General features: G+C 42.1%; 2 protein-coding genes across 6 annotated transcripts in view; one reads left to right on the top strand and one right to left on the bottom strand.

The window, feature by feature from the left end:
• Positions 1-5,976, bottom strand: part of LOC120737489 (rho GTPase-activating protein 6-like) — a 107,959-nt gene extending 101,983 nt beyond the window's left edge. For both annotated transcript variants that reach the window (XM_040038227.1, XM_040038226.1), the window contains exon 1: positions 4,751-5,976. In XM_040038227.1, coding sequence (XP_039894161.1) covers positions 4,751-5,218 — 468 coding nt within the window. In that variant the 5' untranslated portion in view covers positions 5,219-5,976. The remainder of the gene's footprint in view (positions 1-4,750) is intronic.
• Positions 5,977-10,054: 4,078 nt separating this feature from the next.
• On the top strand, positions 10,055-22,708 carry LOC120737567 (male-specific lethal 3 homolog). Of its 4 annotated transcripts, none has more exons than XM_040038359.1 (14): positions 10,055-10,206; positions 12,808-12,890; positions 13,001-13,096; positions 13,323-13,417; positions 13,502-13,599; positions 13,825-13,953; positions 14,185-14,342; positions 16,038-16,196; positions 16,300-16,535; positions 16,625-16,714; positions 18,140-18,249; positions 18,425-18,524; positions 18,610-18,694; positions 21,472-22,708. In XM_040038359.1, coding segments are annotated over exons 3-14 (1,362 nt in total). In that variant the 5' UTR covers positions 10,055-10,206; positions 12,808-12,890; positions 13,001-13,094; the 3' UTR covers positions 21,572-22,708. The 4 variants fall into 4 exon arrangements, with proteins under 4 accessions (XP_039894293.1, XP_039894292.1, XP_039894291.1 ...); XM_040038358.1 differs by having other exon boundaries at positions 10,055-10,186; XM_040038357.1 differs by lacking the exon at positions 10,055-10,206 and adding an exon at positions 10,743-11,017.
• Positions 22,709-26,599: the final 3,891 nt, after the last annotated feature.

Genomic DNA, 26,599 nt, shown 5'->3' on the forward strand with positions numbered 1-26,599 from the left:
TGTTTCCTCTCTGAGCCTTTGCGCGTGTGCGTCTGTGTGCGCGTACCTGGAAATACAGCGGCGCACGTGTAGGTTCAGCGTATGCTTCAAATGCTAAACTTTCAAATACCAATGTCTGAATGTGCCTATAAAAACCTACATTGTTTTTATACTCGTGCTATTTTGCAAGAACATGTGTTGATACGGTGTCCAATTTTGGAGCCCATAACTCCACGAGAAGGACCACATCCAGTCACTGACACCCCCCACCTCCCCCCGCACCCCCACCCCCCTCTCCTACTGTAATAACACAGAGGGTACTGCCTGATGAATTTTTCTTTTTCTTTTTGCATCTCTTTTTGCTCTTTCAGCATCAACAACCTGGCCGTGGAAAAATTTAGCTGTTAAGCAATCGTGGCCAATATAACTGTCAGGCTTTGCTTCACTCCGTCTATGTTTCACCCTTTCATTCTTCCTCTCTGTCCATATCTCCCTCCTTAAAAAGGCATAGCATGAGACCAGTCTGCACAGGTTGCCCTGTTCACATGCATACACACTCAGTAGTACACGTGCAAATGATTTAAAGTGGGATCTCTATCTGGGCAAATGTCTGAACTTTGACTAGATAGCGATGTATGAACTGGCACCTGCATTTACATCACTGATATTGCAGTGCTGGTCTACCTTTATCTTTAAACATTTGTTATGTTATTAATACATACAATAAAACAACACAAATATGCCCTCGTTAGATACAGGAGCTATTACTTCGTTATAAATAGTTGAGCTAAACCATCAGAGGTAATGCGATAATGTTGATGCAGTGCATTTGCATCAGCAGCAACCTCGCAGTTCTTCTCGTAGACTGTACACGAAAGATCAATGTAACCATCTGGATGTCACCAGTTGTTCTGTAAAGTCTCATTATGAAGGCTTAATTTGACTATTCTGACCATCTCTATCTTCTTTTTTAAAACAGACATCACAACAGAGGGGTACATCGACAACATAGGTCCACTCTAAAAAGCACACCCCTCTTTATTGTGTATTTAACTCTAAATACAATAATATTTTACAAAATTAACAAGAGAGCTTTCTCCTGATGATGTCATAGTGATGTCATTTCAAGGTTATCTGATTTATCAGTTAAACATTAAAAAGAAAATTGAGCGTCTAAATTGCGTCATTCAAAATCAGGATTCAGTGTTATGAACTTATCTGAGGCATACGAAGGACGAAAGGTCAGGGTTATCTCAGCCTACTATTTCTTATTTTTATTACTGAAGGTATATTTTCATTTTGAACTTGCGTGTGACAGAGAAGATTTTCATGGGAATCTATGCAGTCCTGAGAATAACCAAATAAACCTTTTACCATATGCCCTTTTAGTAACATTCACATCGTTATGGAGGAATTTTGATCCACTCTTTTTTTACAGCATTGCTTCATTTTATTGAGGTGTGCAGATGTTTGTTTATGCACAGCACTCTTAATGTCCTGCCACACCATTTGAATAAGGTTGAAGCGTGCACTTTGACTGGTGCACACTTCAACCTTAAAAGGTGATTCTTTTCTTTTTAAGCCATACTATTGTAGATTTACTGCTGTGCTTGGAATCATTTTTCTGCTGCATGACCCAATTTCATCCAAGTTTTAGCAACCAGACAGATGGCCTGACATTAAACTCTATAATACTTTGGTATACAGACGGGTTCAAGGTTGACTCAATGACTGTAAGGTGGCCAGGTCCCATGGCTGGAAACAAAGCCCAAATCATCACGCCTCCACCACTGTGCTTGACAGTTGTTATGATGAGTTTTGTAAAAACCAAACACAGTATGTCAGTGCAAACATGGTGCTGTGTGTTATGGCCAAACATCTCCACTGTGGTCTTGTATGTCCATGGACATTGATCCAGAAGACTTTGAAAAATTAATCTGTGCTGCCATGTTCTTTTTAGAGAGTAGAGGCTTTCTCCTGGCAACCCGTCAAGACAAGCCATGTTCAGTCTTTTTAAATGTTTATCTTTTTAAAACTGCAATTTTTTAAGTGAAACAAGTTGTAAGTGCTTTTTAAAAAACATCCAGAGTAATTGAGATTGACAGGCTGATGACTCATTCTTTTGCTATTTCTCTGAATTGGAAGTTCCTCTGGTGATTGGGTATTTAAAAACCATGTGTTATTGATTTCATTAAGCTGTGATGATTACACTTGTCATGATTTGAAATGAAATCATGCGAATTTCATAGTTTGGCTCTCCAAGGTATTAATCCTAAGTATACAGGTTTCTCACATGACATCATGCGCACATTGTTCAAACGCTGTCTGATGACCCCTTGGCAACCACCGGTCACTAAGCCGAAATATTGGTGAGTGGTTATTGGCTGTTGCTAGGCTGCAAAGAGGGTGCTGCACCAAAATCCTTCTTGCAATCCTTGCCTGTAGTTTGCACTGAAGTTGCTCAGTGCTACAGCCAACATTCTTCAAAAGCCACAACTTTTATTTTGAAGGCAAGCAGTCTCCGTGTCCGGTTTGTGTCACACTTCTCACAGCCTGACTAGCACTCGGAGAGTAGTTGTCAAGTGTTCGCAGACCAGTTGGCATCTTCTGTGCAAACTACAGGCCACTGTGGCAATCTGCTACCAACCAAGGCAATCTGAAGTTGTTTTCCACATTTTTCCCTTGTGGTTGCCAGATGGTTGCCCAATGGCTTCTAACTCTTTGTGACTAGGCCCTTATCCACGTGCCCCATAAGTTAACATGTTCAACACCCCCGGTCATGTCAACCTTGGAAAAAAATTAACTAATTGCATCTTAACTAATGTTAAAAGCAAAATTCTTTCGATTCCCACTATTAAATACATGCTTACACTTCATTTCAGAGTTTTACTTCACACCCATAGGTGTTTGACACATCCCAGTAGACCAGTAACACTTTCTTGGCTCCGTAATTTTACAAACACTCCGAGGTGCAATAACTTCGGTCCAGATTGCACTAATGACTCCATACCGATGGCCTCATGTTGGCCCCAATCGGGGGGTGGAAACTGCAACTTAAACAGGCTTACAGTGATGGGAAACGCCACTCTCTGAGAACCTCAAGACATCTCGCAGAAGAGGAGAGGGAGGAAAATGCGAGTATGGACGCCTGCGTGTGTGCGTGCGAGTGTGAGAAAGAAAGAAGAGGCGTGCTGCAAGAAAGTAAAACAGAGAGCGGCGCTGGAGCCGTTCCTTTTAATGGGAAATGATGGGGGAGCTGTTTGATGGCTGCGTGCTTTTGACCTGTGACTGCTTGCAGTCGTGAGAACCAAGTCCCCGGCCATGTGTCCTTAAGCCCCTCATATCAACACACACACACACACACATACCGCCACATATACACACACACACACACTTCCAATCAAATACAAGCAAAATATGCAGAAAAGGAGACTAAGTGTTTAAAGAAGCAGGAAAATTATACCTTTCCAGACAGAGTACAGGTGGACTCGTGCCAACTATGCACCCCCCCCCCCCCCACACACACACACTTAAAAGAAGTCCCCCAAGTATGTTTTGGTAAGGATTTCATCTACTGCCTGCCCCATATTCACACTCAGTTTGACATCTATATGAAGACAAAAGCCAAAGCAGCCCAATGATGACAACAGTAGGAGGGAAAAATCTATCGACACTTCATTGCACCTTTTGTTGGAGTGATTTAATCCTCAAAGTGCTGTAAGATTTTCTTTTGCTTTCCCAGGATAAGGTGTGACTCCCACAAAGACTGAAAACACAGTATTGACCATGCAGCCAAGGGAGAAACAAAAATCCAGGTGGGAGAGGTGGACCAGAGCTATCCCTTCCCCCTGAGTTAATTACCCATGTGCCCTTGGGCCAGACTAGGGAAAAAAAGCACTTTCCAGGCTGAAATGGGCTGACTGCTTTGGTACTGTAGGGCTTTCAGTTGCAGATTTCAAACATTCCCTGTCTTTTAAAACCCATAAATCTTTCAGGTAAAGCTCCAACATCTCTCTACCTCAGGTCATGGTCGAATTTCAGATAGCATTGTGCAATTTTGGTATCGATCTGATATCAAGTAAATGCAGGGCCAGGACTGCTGATACCAATACTTTAACCTTATAAAAGCACATTCTGAATGAGTAATCAGTCGCTGTGATATTTACTTTTCACAATAATTACATAATGAAATTAGAAAACACACATCTTTTAGCTTTTCATCTTTTTTAAACTGGGTTTTTGGAAACCTTGAATTTACATTGTCTGTCTCTAAAGCACTTTGGGTCAATTTCTGTTGTTTAAATGTGCTACAGGCTACAAATAAAATATACAGTCAACACAAGAGGTTCAGATATTTTTGATAGAGCATGTTTGAGGTATATTTTTTCATTTACGAAGTTAATATGAATATTTTCTTTTTAAATTATGCATTTAACACAAGTCAGCAGGCTACACACTAAACAAAGTATCGATCCTATCACCCCCCTGAAGCAGTTATGTCTCTACTGGCGCTCACTGGAATTGTCTTGAGTCCATATGCTGAAAGCATTTTTCCTAATTGTTCCAGGAGCTCTCTCACAGACGCTCAAGAATGCACTTCAAGGAAAACGATGGGGTTGGAGGGCACATAACTCTCACAAATATGTATCATATGCATTCATGTAAGAAAACTAATTAGCGAGCTGAACGATAAGAGTGGGATTTCGTTTTAATCTGTTCCTTTTGGCCACCAAAAGAAGAAAAAACCTGTCACCCTGGGAAGGGAGTTTACCTCTGACTTCCACACGACGTAAGAGTGAGAGCTGGAAGGCTGCACTTTCTTCTGTAGCCACCTCCGCGGGGAAAACAGCGTGCCGGTGCTCCCTGAGGGAGCGGCACCAGCTCCCCTCACCATAAACGGTAAATCCCCGGCGGTATTCCTTTTGGCACGCTTAACCACATCATAGTCAAAGTGGAAGTTGGAGGACGGGGAAACATCCAGAGGTATGGAAGGAGAGGAGATGGAAGGGGTTATAGGTTCCTTCAGGGTCGGGATCTTGGTGCGTAAAGCCGGCTTCACAGCCAAGCGCTCGGCGGACGCACCTGTGTCTGCGGCTGCTCCATCGCTCCCGGTGCCGCAGTGTCTGATGATGGCGGGGTCCAGGCTCCGGGTCTGGCGTAGCCTGCGTTTGGTTATGGCTTTGGAGGCAGGGGACGAGCAGGAAAAGACGCTGTTTAGAAGTCCTTGAGCGGCTGACATTGTGTTCAGAACTCACATTAGCGCACTTCGGAGAAGCTTCCCCCCGAACTTAAAAGTTCAGCGCTGCCCCATTAAAAGAGCCGGGCGGTGATGCATCTGAGCGGAGACACCGTGGACAAAGTCTTATTTTCCTCCTCCGTGCTCCTCTGCTTATTCCTGTGCTGGAGCTGGAGCAAGAATCCTAGAAAGGTGGGGTGGGGGAGAGTGCGCTTAGGGGGTGGGGTTCAGAAAATGTAAGACGAATGCCTCCTCGCTTGTTTTTATTTTTTGCTTAATAGTCAATTGCATGTTTGGTGATGGTTGAATAAATACATTGGGCTTGGCTGGTTTTCTCCACAAGATAACCAGCTGGTGAGCACTGTTCCTCCTCTACCAAAGTCCACCCTGTTACGCCCCTAGTCCAGGCGTGTAGAGACGCACATAAGGTTGGAGGAGAGAGAGACAAATACCCGCCCTGGTTCCCAAGCCAAACATCCAAATCCAGTTGTGAGTAAAAAAGGTGATTTTATTGAAGATAATGAAGCATAGCTCCAGGGTGAACCCAGGCCAAAATAATAAACAAAACCAACTAAGTCCCACCAGAAAACTAACTAAACCCTAAGAAAGAAACAGAACAAACAAATGACAATACTAACCCTCGCTCCCTAACCCGGAAAACAGGAGAAAACTGTTCCAAAGAAAAAGGCGGCTCACCCCTTCCGCTTCAGCCTAAGAGTGCCTAAGCACTAAGTTAATGCACCAAGGGCGGCTCTCACAGATCACGCTCACACAAATACACACAGCCGTAACACACCCAGAAAAATATCATTTTAAGGTCAGTCTTAGTTAAGTTACATCACTTTTTTTTTTAAATAAAATAAAATAAAATAAGGGTAAGATGACTTTCTGTAATTATAAAGCCCATTTCCATAAGAGGTAATTAAGACAAGGACAGACAATCAGCAGACAGGAAGGAGGTCATGCATAGAGGTAGATGTGATTTAGCTGGGGATGAGTATTAATCCCAGCTTCCTATTAATCCACCTTGCTGTCTGGGAATAATAGACCTATCAGCAAAAGGCTGCTGCGCGCTATTATTAGCCAAACAATAAGTAAGCCAGGATTAATAGACCCATTCCTTTCTTTATACACCTGTGCATGAGACATTTGTTTACACAGATGCCCAAAAAGGGGGGAGTTAAGCTGGCTGTGTGTGCACAAGGAGTGCGTGTGTGTGTGTGTGTGTGTGTGTGTGTGTGTGTGTGTGTGTGTGTGTGTGTGTGTGTGTGTGTGTGTGTGTGTGTAATAGAGAGAGAGGGAAAGCAGAAGCATGTGTGGCCCCGTGTGTGTGAAAGTATGGGAAAAATGAAAAGAGACAGCGGGAGTCTGGGGAGGAGGGTGTCTCCCGGCTGATAAAGGAGCTTATGAAGCTGCACAGCATGACACACAGATACACATATGCGCACACACAGATACCCACAGAACAGCGTGACATGACACTGATAACAGCTGAGATAGATTTGACCCTTCTAAAAACAGTCTGAGGGGGGAAAGAATGGGACACGGGCTGAACAAAAACACTCCAGTCCCAATTAGAAGAAGACAGTTCATGAATCTGTTTCATGATTAGAGATTTTTTCTTCACCTTTCTCGACAATCTTTCATTCAGTCCACTACAAAGTTGGTGGGTACACTCCCAGGGATGCTGGTAAGCACACTGAATAGTCTGATGTCATTCAGATTACAGTCATTCTCACATATTGGTTAAAAGCGTTCTCTGTCACTACCATTTCAGCTACAGCGACTGCTGCCTGCTCCACTCTGTGTGTAGGGGGAGGGGCACATGGCACCTTTGTGAGGACAGATAGCCATATTACTGCATTCCCGAGTCTCTCATCCCTAGGTTTAACCACTAACCCCAATCACTAAGCACAATCATAAACATTTAATTCAATCTATTTATACAGCACCAAATCACAACAGCAGTCATCTCAAGTGGATCACCTATGAGTAAGGAAGGATAATCTCCCTTTTAAGAGGAAGAAACCTCCACCGCGACCAGCTGGGGATGGAGGAAGACAGGACAAAAGACACATTGTGGAAGAGAAGAAGAGTTATTATTAATAACCATATGCTCTGTCAAAAAGACAAGTTTAAGCTGAATCTTAAAAGTAGAGAGGGTGTCCGTCTTTTAACTCCAAATTGGGAGCTGGTTCCACCTGGAAGCTGAAGGCTCTGCCTCCTATTCTACTTTTAAATATCCTAGGAACCACAAGTAAGCCTGTAGTCTGAGTGAGAAGCGGTCTGTTGGAGTGATATGGTACTGTAGGGTCTGTAAGATAAGATGGACCCTGATTATTCATGTGAGGAGAAAGATTTTAAATGTGATTCTGGATTTACAAGGGAGCCAATGAAGAGAAGCTAGTATTAGGGAAATATGCTCTCTCTTTATAGTCCCTGTCTGTACTCTTGGTGCAGCATTTTGGATCATCTGAAAGCTTCTCAGGGAGTTTTCAGGAACACTTAATAATAAAGAATTACAGTAGTCATTAGTTTGTAAGATTTTTAGAGCTGAGTACAGTGAATTTATCCTTATAACTTCTTATGACATCAACTTCTGAAATGCCTTGGGGGCAACTGTTAACTGTAGCTGCAAAAACAGCAAAAATAAAAAATCAATTTCGGGAGCTCCAAAGACTGCAATTCCTCTAGTAGCCACTTGAGGCTGTTTTCAAAAGTGAGTCAAACCCAAAGACTCCCATGCTAAAATGCATAACTTCAAAAAGCATCACCCCAGCATGTTTACAGCCTGGTACAAAAACTGTTTTGGCCTCCATGTAAATAAATATTTCGAGTTTTCTCCTATGATACTGTGGTTTACAATAACTAGAGGTGGGCGGAACAATCCAAAAATCGATAGTAAGCATACCAACATCGGTATTGGTACTGATCGACACAAGCATGTTGTAAAAGTGAAACTACAAATCACATTGATTTTGTGGTCATCAGTTTTGTTAGTTGATTTATTCAGAATTAGCAAAATGACAGTGACTCATCAAATAAGTCACAACGCACTTATCCTCCCTACATAAGCTGCCTACACAAAGTTAAAAGTGTCAGTATCTGGTACTGGTATCAGGTCGATACCAAAACTTTTCAATAACTACTGCAATCACACGGGTAAGGCCTAAAGTTTAGGGCCTTGGTGGCTTTGATTGGCAGGTGGGCCAACACAGGATGCTGCAGCCTGTAAGCGCTTGCTAGGCCTCAATTCCACTATTTCCAGTCAGTGACCTGGATCTCCCCACTGTGTTTTTCTTGAATTTTCTGTGTGGTATAGCCCACCCAAGAAGTTTTCTGTTGTATAGAGTGAAATTCTAGTATTTTATTTGTCTGTTGCACTAATAATCAGATATGGGTGTCTGTGGGCTGGCTGTGTCCACTTTTATACAGAAATAAGAAGGTGCATTGATGCTCTGAACACACCCCTCATCTGCCAAATGCAACAGGAATTTATGCATCACTGAAACATTTACACCAATCTTTGACTTTTTAATGTTTTGCTGTCTTCCAGCTCTTCATCTGTGAATTAGTGAGCTCGTGTTACAAACATGTAATCCTAGAAAGCATTTAATTTGAAACTGATTTGACACATCTGTTAAAATATATCATGTGCAGTCAGGGTAAAAGGCAATGAGCGGAAATTAGCAGCGCTGCACATTGGTCGGTAATGTTCAGCGTTATATGCACGCTGTCCATATTTGGTCTACAGTAGTAGACCAGCATTGCCTGAAACCATTTTAAGCGAAATGAGTGCAGGTTTAGCAGCAGAGACATGGTTTCCTGTGCCAGGGATCAGTTCACATTTCATTGTTCAAGGCTCTTAGAGAGAGATAAGCCTCAGTGAAAAGGTTACAAGGTCAGGAAAAAAAACCTGCTGAAATATGTACCACGAGTACATAGAGTGAAATTTGTATTGGACCAATACCAATCTGTCTAGACCTATAAATAAATCACGTTTTTAAATGATGTCTGCAGATTGATACACTATTTAGTGTACGTAAGCGATAACACATTGGTTCAGTTAAGGGAAATTTAGCATTATTGAGACATGCAAAGTTTTCATTTAGTCTACTCTAAGTGATCTTCCAAAACTGCAAATATGAAAAACTACATGTGCTGCACCCCTGGAAGGCTGTACCATCCTCAGCTTGCTTAATTTGTACATAAAAGGGCATTTAACCTTAGCAAATTGTCCATAATATATCTGTGCTTTTTATATGCTGCGTGGTTTTAGTCTGTTCAGAACTTAATTAATACATGGATGGCTTTCATCTTTGAGATCTCATCCGTGGGATTTTTTTCATAATGAAAAATCCTACTTTCTCTCCCTGCCCTCGAGCATGGGTGCGGGACTTAGCCTCAACTCAATTAGTTCAAACCAATGACATTTTTTGTATTGGACCAATACCAAGTAACTATAGGGCCAATATTGCATACCAATACCAAAGCAATATTAATACTTTTAACATGTAAAGGTAGGTTATGTAGGGGAAAGCAGTGCATCATTATTTATGAGATGATCGAAATTAATTTGTAAATTCTGAACACTAGATCACTGTATGTTTTTACTTTTCACAATAATAGGTTAATATAATAAAACACACCGTTTACCTTTTCAAGTAGTTGGACACTGTTTTTTACAACAAAAAAACCCCAACATTTATTTCATATCATTCAGTGGGCCACATACTGAACTTAGCAGATAGAAACAAAGTATTGAGTTGCGCTAGCATCGATCTGATATCAGTACCAGCCTTGAGATCCGATGCTATTTGGATCCGCCCACACCTGCTGTCCACACCTGGATTAATGGGAGACAGCTCAGGTCGAGTTCAGGTGTTTTCGTTTGGATTTCTACAGCATGTGTATCTTATGTGTAGCATTTTTAGTTCCTGAAGTCGATTGTACATTGGAGGAATTATTCAAGTGAGTGATATTTGTTTCAGGTATTGCCTTTGTTTTTCATTTGCTTTAAAGCCTCCCAATCATGTGTATCAGTCAGCTGAGTGGGCACCCTATAAAAAGGCATTTAAGTTAATATATTGTACCCTATTTCCTTAAACTGCTGTGCTAATCCTGAAGCTTTCTGAGGGATGCAGCTACAACAACGCCATTCTTTTACACTAACAAAGTCCGTTTCGTTGGGATTTTTTTTTTTAAAAAAGTTCAAATACTGACATCTTCTGGTGAATCTTTGAAACTACACCATCTGTACGGTGTCCCCGAAAGCTCATTTCAAAAGCTCATTGCGCTTTTACATGCTGCCTTCACTGTGATTGTAGTTACAAGGCTGCGGCAATTCACGTGCAAGAGCCATAGTTTCCAGCTTGAGTTTGTAATGAAAGTGCGTGGAGGGGGGGTTTATAAATGCATTTGACTCGCCGCCTCTGCACTTGTTATCCACAAGTAACCACAAGTAAGCGCGTGACCCACAGTGGCCCCGCGCTGTGTCGACTAGAGAAATTACGAGCGGTCCTTGAAAGCAGCCAGAGCATCAGCAGCAGTAAGACTAGCAGCATCTCATCCCACAACAGCGCCATCCTTCCACAGTGTGTTTTGGTGGGAGAGCCTTCACAGGGAAGAGTCTGGCAACGAAAGGGTTAAGGGGTTTACAGGGTTCAGATCGATGCCTCCTCTCCCACACGTCGCCATGAACAAATGAATTCGCGGGGACTTAAATATCAATTTCACAAAGGAGAGCGAGTCCTGTGCTTTGAACCCGACCCCACCAAGGCTAAAGTGTTGTATGACGCTAAGGTAAATGTTTTGCACAGAAAGATGCAGACTGGTCGGATTTTCGACTTTGTATAAACGTGTAATTCATTCTAAGGGGGGAAGCAGGGTTGATTCTTTAAGGTGTGGGGCTCTAAATTTAGCTTGGGATGGCTGCTTAGGCCACAGGAAAATACGCTTGCACAAATAACGCCCAGGCTAGGTTCTCTTGATGTTTTTCGCGTGGTTTCCGGGTGTGTTTGATTAGCTGTGTGTCGCTCGCGGGTAACAATTTAGAAAAAAAAAGTGAACACAACTTTGACGTTTTGTAATGTTACCGGTTTGTTTGTGTGGAGGAGGCTGCTGAAAGGGGAATTTCACATGAAAATTCTGTTGCAGTCAGTTAGCATTAGAAGCATCTTTAAACAGCAGTAAGGGAGTTATTAGCCGGGCGGCTTGCCGTGCAAAGCAGATTAATGTCAACACACCAACCAACAAGCGCACCACGACAGCAGGGCTGCTAACTTTGCACACACAGTTGTCTGCCTATTTCAGTTTAGTTGTTTGCTGGCTTTTTTTTTTAAGCGGGCTAAAATTGTCCAGCAGACTGGTGGCTATTCTGCTGCCTGACTAGCTGGTAAGCTAACGCTCCAAGAAAGCTACAGTCTTTACTCCACTCTAGCATGGCTGTTGCTAACCTGCGCTAGCTAGTGGTTAGCATTAACACTTATTTGCAGTTGTCTTAGTATATTATATATGATCATTCTTAGTGTCAGAATGTAGCTGCTTTACGTGGATATTTTTTTATCCTGATAAACCTTTTAAGTATTTAGCTTTAGTTATAAGTTGGGTAATTACTGTTTTATTATGAGAGGTTCAAGGGTAAAGGGTTTATCTACAGTTGTTTGTACTTTCTATGGTCTATAATCCTTTCATAGCTTTATGATTGATAATGATTGCATTAACATCAAGATTTTGCTGAGTCTAGATGTTGCAAGTGTCAAATTCTGATTTGCAAAGTAATAACAGTCATAACCCTAGAGAGTAACTAGTGCAAGAGATTTTTTAATTATAATAGACTGAGTATTACACATAACTTGGCTTCATATGCAGGTAATAACTAAGCAAATGAAGTTTTTGCATCATGTCTTGGGGTGTGATAGTATTGTAATATATTGCGTGGCGGTATCTGGTGTGCCTGTATCGCTACAATATCAATATTTTGTTAAATAAATTAAAATACCCTGGGAAAAGAACAAGAGTACACCACCATCCGGTTATATTGTTAGCCATGATATTGGGTGAGCCAATTTAATGTAAGTTAACAAACAAAACGACCAACACTGGCCACACTTAGCTTGCTCTGAATTAGGAGGTAGCTTTGTCAAGCTAACGGCTCAGTCACACAAGTAAAACTAAGACAGAAATCTCTTTACAGCTATAAGTGGTTGCTGATGATTGTATTGTATTTTTTTACATTCTGCAAGCGCAACTTATGGTGACTAAATGGTTGCTCAGAGCTTGAGGATGTTACGCTCGGGGCCACTTTTGATCTGAAGGTTGCCTGAATGCCAATGCCGTGCCACCTGCAGACCACAACAATGTACACTGTGCTTGCCACAAATAAGTGATACAAAATCTCTTTGTTGGTCTGCTAGTTATGCTAATATGCAAATTCCTTATTTTTCTTCTTGTACTTGAACCCTTTATTGATTATTGACCCTTTATTAAAACTGGAAATGAATGATTACCCCAGAAAATGGTGGTGTTGGGTACTTGCTAAGATATGAATAGATGTTTAGCAGGACTGCGCTAACTGTGTGTTCATGTTGCAGGTCCTTGATGTCTTGATAGGTACAGATGAACATGGAAGACGAATCCCGAAGTACCTGATTCATTTCAATGGTTGGAACAGAAGGTAAAGTTCTCCTTTCATCAGCTTTTGTATGAAGCAGTAATGTAGCACTGCTGTCAAGGCCACGCACTTTTAATTATTGATATATTTTGCATATATGGCTGTTTTTGTAGCTGGGATCGTTGGGCCGCAGAGGATCATGTCCTAAGGGACACCGAGGAAAACCGAAAATTACAACGTAAACTGGCTCGCAAAGCTCTAGGTCGCATGTAAGTTCACGTTCTAATCGTCTACTGATGATTATCAGCAATTACTTGATGATGAAGTTCTGAAAAATTTTGATTTAAAAAGTCCAGTGTGGTGTATTTCATTTCATTGCCTGCAAGTTTTGGATTTGACCTTTTGGAATGTCTGTCTGTAGAAAAGTCTGAGACAGTGGTTTTTTTTTTGTTTTTTTTTGTTTGTTTTTTTTTTTGTTTTGTTTCTCGGTGATAGGAAGAGAAAGGGATGGGTAAAGAGGCGCCGTCGTCAGTCTGGTACTAAATCTTCTCTGAAGACTCTCCCAAAGGAGGACGACAGCGATGACGCGTGTGAGAAATCTCTCTGCATCTCTTTGTCTTTTGCTCCCCGTCTCCCTCAGCAATCAAGTTAAGCCCCACGTGTTCTTTCTCCAGGCTTAATTTCAACTTCGGAAAGCAGCGACGGGGACGATTCTGACCCCGAGTCTTCAAATAGCGGGGACAGCACCTTCTCTGAGGACATCAACAAAATGGTAAAAGTTGATCGACACAGGTTCAAGGGCATGTAGATCACTAGTTGCATTGCAGGCCTTTAGATAACATCACTGTCAGGCTTAACTTGAAGTAAATGACCTTGATATGTGTAATATGTGGCTGATAAATTCAGCTGTGGTTGTGGGAGGGATTTCTGGCCACGGAAAATCTACGCGATTGTTTTTATTGATCCATTTTTATTGATACATTTGTTTTTGTATCAGAGGGTTGAGGCAGACGTGAATGTCAAGAGGGAATGTGAGGAGAAGGTCGTTCATGTTGACATCAACATCCCCGATGTTCTGAAGAAGAAACTGGAAGATGACTGCTTCTACATCAACAAGAGGAAGAAGGTGCGGGCAGCAGATCCTGGGCACACACCGCTTTCTAAAGCCTATATACAAAATGTCAACAGCTCATTGGTTGTTTTTGTTCTACAAATCCATCATAATTTAGCTTGGCAGCTAAAGGACGAGTGGGCACGACTCAAAGATTTCTGACACTGGTTTGTGTTTGGAAAGAATTGTAGGATATGGAACTGAAGCGTGTCAGTATTTGACCTCGTGTTGTTTTTCCTCTCTCAGCTCGTGATGGTTCCCTGTCAGACAAACGTTGTGCACATCCTGGAGTCCTACGTCAAGCACTTTGCGATCAACAAAGCGTTCATGGCCAACGAGCGGTACAGGCGTCAGCAGAGCACCACGCAGAGCGGCAGTCCACAGCCAATCCCTCCAGAGAAAAGGTTAGTATTCATGTTCTTTAAACAGGAGGGCAAATAAGGCGATCCAAGCATGCAAACCACTTAGTCTTCATTTCCAAGTGTCCAATAGAAAATGGTTAATGGGAATTAAAACTGAAACATGCTCTAATACATACAAATTTGTCCACTCAGTGGCCACTTTATTAGGTACACCTTTCTTCGAACATATTTGATCCCCTTTTGCCTTCAGCGCTGCCTTAATTTGTCATGTAAAGATGGCATTTGGTTCTTGTTGATATGATGGCGTCACAGAGATGCTGCAGATTTGACCTTCTGAAAGTCATGGCAGAAATGGAGACTTAGATCAGACAATAATCAATTCAATTCAATATTATTTATATAGCGCCAACTCACAACAACAGTCACTTCAAGACGCTTTATATTGTACAGTAGATCGTACAATCATAGATACAGAGAAAAACCCAACAATCATATGACCCCCTATGAGCAAGCACTTTGGCGACAGTGGGAAGGAAAAACTCCCTTTTAACAGGAAGAAACCTCCGGCAGAACCAGGCTCAGGGAGGGGCGGCCATCTGCTGCGACCGGTTGGGGAGAGAGGGAACACAAGATAGAAGACATGCTGTGGAAGAGAGCCAGAGATTAATAAGAAGTATGATTTAATGCAGAGAGGTCTGTTAACACACAGTGAGTGAGAAAGGTGACTGAAAAAGAAAAACTCAATGCATCATGGGAATCCCCCAGCAGCCTACGTCTATTGCAGCATAAATAAGGGAGGATTCAGGGTCACCTGGTCCAGCCCTAACTATATGCTTTAGCAAAAGGAAAGTTTTAAGCCTAATCTTGAAAGTAGAGATAGTGTCTGTCTCCCGAATCCAAACTGGAAGCTGGTTCCACAGAAGAGGGGCCTGAAAACTGAAGGCTCTGCCTCCCATTCTACTTTTAAATACTCTGGGAACAACAAGTAGGCCTGCAGAGCGAGAGCGAAGTGCTCTAATAGGGTGATATGGTACTACAAGGTCATTAAGATAAGATGGGGCCTGATCATTTAAGACCTTGTATGTGAGGAGCAGGATTTTGAATTCAATTCTGGATTTGAAGGGAAGCCAAAACAGGAGAAATCTGCTCTCTCTTTCTAGTCCCTGTCAGGACTCTTGCTGCAGCATTTTGGATTAGCTGAAGGCTTTTCAGTGAGTTTTTGGGACTTCCTGATGATAATGAATTGTAGTAGTCCAGCCTGTAAGTAATAAATGCATGAACTAGTTTTTCAGCGTCACTCTGAGACAGGATATTTGTAACTTTAGAGATGTTGTGCAAGTGGAAGAAAGCAGTCTTACATATTTGTTTAATATGTGCATTGAAGGACATCCCCCTCCCCCAACCAGATTTGGGGAGCCCTTCCAAATGTTAGCCTCAATTTTTTTTTTTTTTTTTTTTCTTAGCTGACAGGAGTGGCACCGGGTGTGGTCCTCTGGACATGCAACATGTTAAAAATTGAAGTGGATGAGCTACAGAAGCAGAGACGCTCTTCTTTGCACCTTGGTTGCAATGAGTGGTTATTTGTCTTTTCTTCTGACCGTTCTCTGTAAACCACAGTAAATTTAATCTTGTTGAAATTATCCTGAAACAGGGCACTCGAATAGCTTCCCTTCACTGGGGCCTGTATAATCAACTCACACTTGTTACATCTCTGTTCCTTCCTGTTTTTTAATAAAGTGAGGAGCTGTGTAAGGAAATGGTCGACGGCCTGAGGATTACGTTTGACTTCACCTTACCCATGATCCTTCTCTACCCCTGTGAGCAAGCCCAGTTTAAGAAGGTCAGCTCCTCGAGGCTCTTCCTGGCCATGAATGAAAGCTCCCCCTGCTCAAGCAAGTAAGTGTGCTGCGATGAATCCCTTGCGCCGCATCAGAAAGCACTGCGTTCAACTGCTGTGCTGTTTATTTTATTTTTTATGTATTTGCCTTTGCTTCCAAAGCACCCAAAGAGAACGCAGTCCAAGCCCACTGGGGCACAACCCGCCTACCCCTCAGTCCACAGACAGCCAGCCAGCCCTAAGTGACATCTCTACTACCACCCCCACCACTCCAGCCCCAACCCCAAAGCGCCGGCGCCACCCCGATATGGACTGCATTTCCTACCAGTCGCAGTCACTGAGGCGCTCTACCAGGAACACGTCCGGAGGTGACCGTCCAGCTGAGGGAAGCAGCGGCGGTAATGAGTTTAAGTTCCTCCTGGATTTGATGTAGCTTTATGTGTTTACACAAACTCAACTTAGAAATGCAACATATGTCGTGATATAGGTGGAGGCAGCGCCACGGCGTCACCGCAGCTCAAACGGCGAGTGGTCGACACCTCATCGCAGCCCAAGTTCTTCCTTAACCTTGACAAAAGTAAGCTCCACGTCTCTGAAAGTACTCTGTGTGATTGTAAGTTTGTGAAAATCACTATCATGTCGTAGCTGCAAACCTCTTTGAAACGCTACAGCGTAACCTGACGTGCACCTCCCCAAAATCCCCTGCAAGTCTAAATCAAATTTGACTCATGATTTAACTCATTAGAATCCTTAATTCGTCCACATAAGTAGACAAATCAGAACAGAATCAACTTTTGGAGATTTACTTTCCTGGATGATTGAGAATGCATCAAGACATAAGTAGACAAGTGTTCACCTGGTTCTTCGTTCTTCTTTTAAACTTTCTGAAGCAGGTTTTATGTGTAAAATGGCAATAGTAGCAACTCTCTGCTAAACGATTGCTCTACTAGGCTTGTATTGTCACAGGTCACGGCATGCTCAAGTACCACAGAATGAGACCAAGCATTTATCTGTAACCGTATTCTTTGATCTAGTCGCCTGTGCAGATAAAACCTCCCCAACATTGACAAACACAGCCGCCTTCAAGAAATTTAAAAGCTATGTAATTCTAAACAAAATGAAAACCAACAAGAAGAGTTTGCAAGAGTAGAATGAGAGGTTTCGGCTCTCGGGCTCCCTGTGGAAGCAGCTCCCAGTTGGGTTCAACAACTCGCTCATAAGGGATCGTTGATGTTCTCTATCAAATTTGGTGTAGTTTGGAAACTTTGTCTTTCCCTCAGAGATGCAGATTCATTTATTTTTATGTTCTTAGGGGAATGTTTGCATAATTACTCACTTCCAGAAGGGGGAGACATGAGCTCCTCACTGCAGGCTTTATTGTAGCCATGTTTCCTGATTGGGTGAAGATCAGAATAACGCACTTCCTGTAAACGCACAGTGATTGTGTTTGAGTGCTAACTTTGATTTTGTAGTAACCAGTTTAGCCCAGTAGGTGGTGTTATCTCACTTCTGTCCTCCCACATTCTTCCCCTCTTCAAAGTCAGCGAGCTGCTCTCTGCCAATAAAGTTATTACAGTGAACTCAAGTTAAATGTAAAGAAACATTTTAGTTAACAAAATGAAAATAAAAAACAACTATTTTGTGAACTTTACATCTTATTTTAGTTCGTTTTTAATGATTTTATTATTATTCCTAAATCGTACCTCTGACACACACCGTAATAATTAAAGACTAAAACTAGCAGTGAAATTAATTAAAAACTAAACATTTTCAAACTAAGCTGTAATGAGAAAATCCACACTGGAAACTAACTGAAACTAAACTGAATTTAACAGGTCCAAATGAAATGAAAACAATAACTAAGCTCTAACAGTTTGAATCGTTTCCTTTGAATGTTTTTGTTGATCATCGATAGCGTGCTGTGAAAATGTCAATAATTAACAGAATCAGCTGATCTGTCTTTCTGGCAGTGATCTTTCCTTTTATTTTCCCCGTCCCGCAGAGACTCCAGTGCACAGCGGCTCCTCTTCCCCGTTGCCTTTGACCCCGAGCAAAGAGCGCAGCGGCCCTTTCTACGGCCTGGAGAGCCGCAGAAACAACGAGCTCAATGAGGTGATGAAACTGCGTGATTATCTGGAATGTGGGAATTGCTCAAAGGCACTAGGATCATTTTATGTATTGTAATGTGCTGCTGTAGATTTGTATACACCACCCAGTTGACAGGAGGTTGAAACATTGCACTCACAACTCCACTAAACTGTGCTGTTCTGTTTGCTCTGCCCAGCAGGTTTTGAGTTGGAAGCTGACTCCTGATAACTACCCACTGAATGACCAGCCTCCTCCGCCATCCTACCTGTATGGGTCACAGCACCTTTTGCGACTCTTCGGTCAGTTTCAGTCCAGACACGGTTTTTGCTACTAGCCTTTTCCCCACACTGAAACACTCCCATAATCCCTGTTTTTGGCTTTTAGTGAAGCTTCCTGAAATCCTGGGGAAAATGCAGCTGCCTGAGAGGAGTCTCCGAGCCCTGATTAAACATCTGGAACAGTTCCTCAGGTAATCTGTTGTTAGTTAGGAGACTTGGATCAGCAAACCTGATTCACACTCAGTTCTGCTGGGTTCACAAAAGAGTTTAAAAGGGTGGACAAATCACTAGTACGCCCAAAATAACTGAGAATCACGAAAACAAAAAGGAAAAGGAGGAGCAAGTAAATGAGAACATGGAGGGGAAAGCTGGAGTGAGAGGGAGCACGTGTTGGAGGGAGGGAGATGAGTGGGCGTTACACAAGCGCGGGAGTCTAATCTTTAAATCCTCCCGAGTGATCTTCAGTTCAGCTGCTCCCAAACCTGAGGGGATTTAGGTCCTCTGGTTCTGTAATCAAACGCACGCAGTGCCGCCTTCTGCCATCAAGCAGCGCTGTGGAGCCAGTGAGCAGAGCTCGGCATGGAGCGGGAACAGATCTCTGCTCTGAGAGCCGGCATTGCCTCTTTCATCACTTAAGTGGAAAGTGTTTATAAATGGATGTTGTTAAAGGGTCGTCAGGGAGACGGTCAGTTTGTCAGGACAAGGTGAGGAGAGGGGGGCGTGCAGCAGGAAAGGATGGGATGCCTCACTTTTTTTGTTTGTTTGTTGGTTTTTGTTTGTGCCCCTTTTCTTGTGTCAAACATCATTGTCATAGTGTGACTATTACACTATTACCTCAAGCATTAGCAGTGCCTCTTGGCAAGGCGATCCCATCAGCAGTGGGGTAAACATGTGCAGAAGGTTCTCTTAATTCACTCGACTGCTGATCGCTTCTTTCTTTTTTTTGAAGGATCATCGTTGTGTTAAAGGGCACAGAGCTGTTCCAGGATCAGTGTTGCTCTCTGATGTTCCTTCATGTCTAATTAATATGTTCACCACGTTGCAGTTGGTGAGACCCTGAACACAAACTAACATAGTGGAATATTTTTTTTCTTCTTCTGTTTTTATCTGTAATCAGCCTTGTGGCAGATTGTGCCGAGCGGGCAAAAACTGATTGATGTCGCAGGGACTGATGTGCATTGCATTCTGGGATTTGGCCACAGTTGATCTCTCACTCTCTCTTTCTCCGCTAGTGCGAATACGATTAAGTGTGGGGCGCACGTGTGGGGCACGTCATGGCATATGTACCTGTGTCGTTTCTGATCCAGCGCCAACGATGACAACGAGGCCTAAATTTCTGGCACAAAAGAGGCCCCACACTTTTCAGAGCAACAAATAGCTGCTTTTTAATACCCATTTTATTCTTTTTATTTAAAGTTTTTAAGACAAAAGAGTCAAGCTTTGATTGCTTGTCACGCTTTTCCATCAATGTCCCATTAGTTTGTTTGTTGTTTCTTAAGTTCTGCTCTGATGAGGATAATTTGTTTGCATTGAGATTAGGAAGGCCGGTGGAGCTAAGATGAGATGGCAAGATTTAGAGGATTTGGCCGAGTGGCGGATACTAAGAAGATTCCAGATTAGTTTTCCCCGCTACTGATTAGATGGGAGGGTGGGGTGGGGGTGGGGGGATTTTTCACTCTTTCCCTCTCTGGCTGTCGGTCAGTCGTCTTCTTGGTCTTTCTGTCACATTGATTGGTTATAGGGATTGATTGGTGGGGTGTGGGCTTTGTCTCCAAAATGTCCACTCCAAGCTGAGGGCAGAAGGCGACAGAGTGTAGGATTTATGTGCAACACAGCCAGGGATATCTAGGAAAACACAGGCTGATGTCAGCTAAGACTAGGGGTGGGTTTAAAAAATCGATTTTCTGATTCAAATCTATTTTAGCTTGAATAAAGCGATATCAATTCATTAAATCCTGAATGGATTTTTAAATGTATTTTGCTAGAAAAATGCCAGAATCTCAGGTTAAAGCTCACAAAACAATTTCACCAACAACCAAACAGCTAAAACTGCAAATGAGAGCAGGTAAATTGATTCCTCACAAAGACGTAAACACAAAGTGTGGATCGTTCACCCAACATGCCATCGGGGCTGAAAGCCAACGTCTCACAGATTCTGATGCTTCAGGTTTTGTCACTCTGATTAAAATTCACTGAACTAGCAACAAAAGAAGATCCAAACTACGCTTCACGTTTGATAAACATTGTCATTAATTCCCTCTTACTTTGGCTGTTTTGCTTCCACCACGATAAAATCACACTTCCTGCGCAGCTCTCATTCTCTCTCTCTGTGTACTTCAAGAACAGTTTCCCATCTAAAATCTCTGTTTTCTGCATTATTTGCTTGCTTATTGTACACCAGTCTACCTTTGTGTACAGCGCTGTTGGCCGCTGTTTTGTTTTTCCAAAAATGACTTCCGACAAAGTCTCATTTCTGCTGTTCAATATTGAGGAAATGTAGACTTTTTAAATATCAAAACGGTTAGCTGTGTATATATTAAAACCTGTGCTCTGCTTCACTTCAGCAGCATCAGGTAATGTTGATTCATGGTTTTCTTCAGTTTGTGATCTACTGCAGAATATTTTTAAGGTTATCTGCTATAAAAATATTTTATCCTCAGTTACTTTGACACAAAGGCATCTGCTATGATGCTTACACCTCTGAAGTCTCAAAGTGTCAGCTTTGTTTTTATACATATAAAAATATGGATATGTACTGATAAATGATCAGGATTATAATATTTCTGACTGAGTCAAAATTTGGACCTTGTAAATCAGAATTGAATCAATCATAGAAATCAGTGACTATACTCAGCCCTAGCCAACACCATCCTTGCACTGTTGTCGTGTAAGCCTGTCATGTCATCTTCATCTGGAAAAAATGGCTCATGCTGAGTATTTATTTGTTCTCCTTTTTGCTCTTTTTCAGGTTTCTGGCTGAGTTCCATGAGGATTTTTTTCCAGAGTCCGCATACGTGTCGGCATCAGAGGCTCACTACAGCATGAAACAACCGAGGCCGGTTTACTGAAGGAGACATGGGTCGCCCACCTCTTCCTTTGCTCGTCTCTTCCCTGACCTCTAACCACCCCCCTCAGCTTGTCTAGCGCTGACCTGTCTGAGCTCGTGTTTACTGGACTAAATGTCAGCTTTCTCTGGATTTCCGATTTCTTCGCCTCTGGCCCAACATTAGCTTTCTGGGTGTTGTACTGTGGAACATTTGCTTCTACTGTCCCCACTAACCCTCGCCTATGCTCTGCGTGAGGCCACGCCTGTGCCGCTTTGCTGTGGTTCATGTCGAGGGCAGCTTTCTGTAACCCTTGGTAAGACTGAAATCTTAGAAAACTGCTAACCATCAAAGCCTCGCTTTCTTCACTCTAGTTCAGAGCTGCGACCACATTGCGGTGCTCTGCTTGTCTGCCTTCCCGATGAACCCATTTGGGATACTCGCAAGGGCTTTGTATGCAGATTTGCTTGTTTGTTTGTTTTTTGTTTGTTTGTTTTTTGTCTTTAAGCTTAGCCCCGTCCTATTTGTGGCAACGCTGCCACCATCCTTCTGTATACAGTTTCCCTGAGGCTGCATTAGGACTCTCTCTCCCTGTCCTCAATGTTTTCCTGCTTTCACTGAGCTGATCAAATTCACGGACTGTTCAAGAACTTTGATTCAGAACTGATTTCTTTAGGTTCTTGAAAGTTTTATGGTCTGTTCAGTGTCCTGAGATCTGCTTTCCTGCTTTGTTTTGCATGTCTGATAACTGTCAGTCATCTGATTTTTATCGTTTCTTCCCTCCTGTCAGTAAGAATCGGGTGCAATTTGTCCTAAAGCTCATCTTCAGTTAACGGGTAGTCTTAATGCACAGTTCTTCTAGACCCTGAAGCTTTTTTTGGACCAGTTCAGTTTTGAATTTTATGTACAAATGTACAATTTTTAATGCAGCAAAAGAAACTACGTGCTTTACTCGTGAAATTGTGAACATGTAAATAAATGCAAAACGCCTGTTCATCAGCATGTTATATTTCTTTGTACACCACTGGCTCACTCCAATAATACCTCAGTTTGTTTTGGCCGCACACGCTATGCACAGGATGTCTGAATTTTTCTGTTTCATTTGAACGCTTTTGTTTCCTTCCAGCTCTGTTCATAGTTCAAATAAAGACGTTTTCTGAAGGCTTGCAGCTTATTTACATAAGCGCGAGGCAGCGAGACGACTTGGTGCCCCTGCCAGTTTTGTGTATACGCTTCTTGCACCTTGGTGCCTTTTTCACTATAAGATTAATTAGCAGGAAGCACGCGAGTGGATTGTGATGGAGCACTTTAAATTTGGACACAGACAGGAGAATTTTATCATCTGCTTCGACCTTGCTTGTCAGCACACAGCAGATGATTTAAAATTGAGCCGGTGGAAGTTGCTGCCACAGCTTGACATTTTGATTCCGCCGTCTTTGTCAACAGGACTCTTCTGTCTTGCAGCAACTTAAAAGCGACCCTTATTGAAACTCCTGGTGCTCGTTTGTACTGTTTAAGTGTGGCACCAACGGCAGTCATAAAATGACTACAGTAGCGGGAAGATATGTTTAACCGATGGTGTACGATACTGCCACAGCCAGCTGGACTGTTGGTCCGATCGATGTCTGCTGAATGTGGATGAGGCTCTGAGTGCTCGTCTCAAGAGGTGGCCATGTTTTTGGCACTTATTTAGATCGGGTTCTGAAACAGCACTTGATTTAATGTGTAGGGAAAAGTTGGAAATACTTGTTATAGTGAAGTCAGGAATGTCACCACATCATTCAGTGGATTTTAGGAATGAGGTCAGAAGACTGTAGTCCGCAAGGCTTTTTGTCTTGGGATTGGAGTGAGCTTACAGGGGCCACTGTGTCTGTAAGAGCAGAAAAATTCCCATCAAGCCATTTTCTTCTGCTTGTCAAATTCAGGATCACATCTGGGCTCTCACAGGGAGGAGATACAGGCGGGATGCACCCTGGAGGTAGCTGAAGGGTCTACTTCAACGGGGATGCGTGGGTTAGTAAGGTGGTGTGTTTTTTTTTTTTTTTGTTTTTTTTTTGTTTTGTTTTGTTTGTTTTTTTTGTTTGTTTTTTGTTACGAAACCAAACTAAGTCGCCGTGGTAACTTATCCTGAACACGTAACTTGCTCCTAGTTAGGAGCAAGTGTAAGATTGTAAATATAATGAACACCTTGTGCTTCTACCTAGTCTGTTTTAAGTCCTGTGAATCTACACATTACACCCCTGTTGGGCTAATGTGCTTTTTTTTTTTTTTTTTTTTTTTGTGCCTTATCAACATCACAAATGTCAGATTGTTGCTGGAATTTACATTCAGCTTGGGATAATTGTTTTGTTTTTTTTGTTTTTGTTTTTTTTATCTGCCCATCCACTGCTGATATTGAACATGGATTAGAAAACTGGTCGGGCTATTTATCACCAACAGCTGCTCAATCAATTAAAACAACAGACATATAATTTAAACATTTCCGTTTGCTTTAGTTTATCAGTGGATCAATGTCAACATTTCCTTTAGTCACCATTAATGTTTCAGAGCTGTAATCTGCAGCACAGGGAGTGCATTCACTGTTACAAAAACACATTGATTAGTTTTTGTAACACTAATGTTTGAAGAAGCAGCAGCATGTTAGCACTTTACTGGTATGTATATTCTTTATAAACTTGGCACAAAAAGGAACACAAGCTTTAAGTCACACTGTGGCACGAGCCAAAGCAGATCAGTCAAACACGGCATGCTTGTAGACACCAACTGACCGCTAAAAACAAGAGTCAATAGCAGAATACGCTGTTTGACAGAAGAGTGCTCAACTCTGCTGCTCAACCCACAAATCCATTTTTTTTTTTCTCACAAATGTGGAATTACTATTAAAGTAATTATTAAATGAATAAGTGAAGTCAAAGTTGTATCTCTCTGGACCAACCAACACAACTCCAGTTTCTCTCTGATAATCAGTTTGATTACATTCTTGCAACATTATGGGGATAAAACTGTGAGGTGGATCTAATGCCAGCTAACAAAGGCTAACAGCAGCTAACAGAGGCAAAAAACACACCGCATACTGAGAGAAAAGCAAGACATCCTGAACAAGTCACCTCAGTATCGCTGTCATCAAACAGAAGTGTGACTCATAACAGACTTCCTTCGCAAAGGAAAGGACATCTAGCGGCTTCTCCACCGGCATTTTGACAGCTGAGGTAAACGCCGGACTGACAGCCTACACTTTTCAAAGATGGCTAAAAGAGACTAAAACATGTTTGTCCTACAATGGCCACCATAGCTAAGATTATGCACTCAAACTAGGAGGAGTAAGAAAACAGAATTAAGTTGACTGTCATACATCAGAAAAATGAGGTCTGGCAACTCTTGTTCTCTGGAAATTGTTAGCAAGTGTTGATGTCTTTGCTGAACCCACACAATCAATGGATGTAGCTAGATTAGCTGATAATTTGCCTTTCTTTATAGGAATAAGAGTGGTATTGATCCTTTCTTCTTTATCTCATACAAAGAAAATTGTTTCCTCTGTAATTGTTTTTGCTGTTATAAAGCAGAATATTAACATATGATTATTTAGACAAGTGAAAACACAAGCCTTATTTATTCTGATCTAAAGCTCTAGATGTCTTTCTGATGAAAAAGTTTTATACATACATCATTTTTAGACTATTATTGTTGTATAGATCTTTAGAAAACTGACAGTGTATATGCTTTCTCAGTACTTATCCTAGAAATGCTAAATATTGGGTGATTTAGGGTTTGGCTGATACAAATGTTTTTACCAGCCAAGTGTCTTCTTCTTGTGTAATCTACAGTTGCAAAACAACACGAGAGTTAAATAAAAATGAGAATTTGTTCGTCTCTTTGATACATTACACATCTTTACTGCCTGCAGAGTTATGCTCTTTACTTCTAGTGCACCTATGGGAAACTGGCTATGCTGGCTTCCCCGTATCAGAGTTCTAATGGGTTTCAGTGGCAAACCTTAATTGTATTTGGACTGGGTCAGACTTCTTGTAATGAACCGCTTATCATTGCAACCTGATACAGCACTCTCTGCCTGCTGCTATCACGTAGCCACAGAAGCCACCAGTTCAAGCATCTCAATTCGATTTCCCATCCATCGTTGTCTCTATCAGCTTACCACATGATTCAATTGTTAGCGGAAGAAATGGGGCATAATGAGATGTGAGCTATCACCTTGTAAGTGCTGCTGCCGGCACCTTTCACCTGAATGTGCTTCTTTTTTCTTTTTCCTTTTTCCATTTGGAAAAGCCAGCCTCTGCTTTTCCATCCCACTCTCCTATCTCTCTATCTCACTCCTTCTTATGTCCCCAAGTTTCTTTTCTTTTCTTCACTTCACATCTGTATCCTCGTCTCGTTTGTCTAATGTTCGCTTTGACCAGTCTTTTGACTTTCTGCTCATCTCTTCATTGACTTCAGTACTTAACTGCAGCCAGAGAGAAGACAGTGAGACGCTTTTGGCCAATAGGAGTTCGCGGAAGTATCTCTTTCTATTCTCTTATCTAATTTAGGAGAGCTTTCCACCACATTTCCACTTTTCATCCAAACCTTTGTCTTATTGAGACATCATACATGATGCATACGTCTTCTCGCCAGCCGTTATCAAAGTCTTCCAGTTTTCCTCTTCATTCTCTTCTTTCTTGCTTCTCTCCATCCACCGCTTTCCATCTTCATTCTAGCGTCATGGATCTAAGGCACGCATTGAGAGGGGAGACGGTGGACATCAGCCCCTCTTTGTCCACCGTATCCTCTTGGACATCATTTGACATTAGCAGTGACATCACATCACTGAGCTCTGACCAAATCTTGACTCCAGTAACAGCTGAGAGCGGCTTCAAACCCTTCGAGGACTCTCTTCCAAAGAAGTCTTCTTCAGTCACGGCCTCGTCTAAAGTGCGAACTGTGGCGTGGAGAGAGACGTCTTTTCTTGGAAACGACGAGTAAGTACTTGACTGCAGTTAATGGATCAGGCAGTTTAGTCAGGCAACAGTTAAAAATGACTAAGAAGCAATTTCATGT

Source organism: Simochromis diagramma, unplaced genomic scaffold (genome assembly GCF_900408965.1).
Source record: "Simochromis diagramma unplaced genomic scaffold, fSimDia1.1 OVJJ01000413.1, whole genome shotgun sequence".
Classification (NCBI taxonomy): domain Eukaryota; kingdom Metazoa; phylum Chordata; class Actinopteri; order Cichliformes; family Cichlidae; genus Simochromis; species Simochromis diagramma.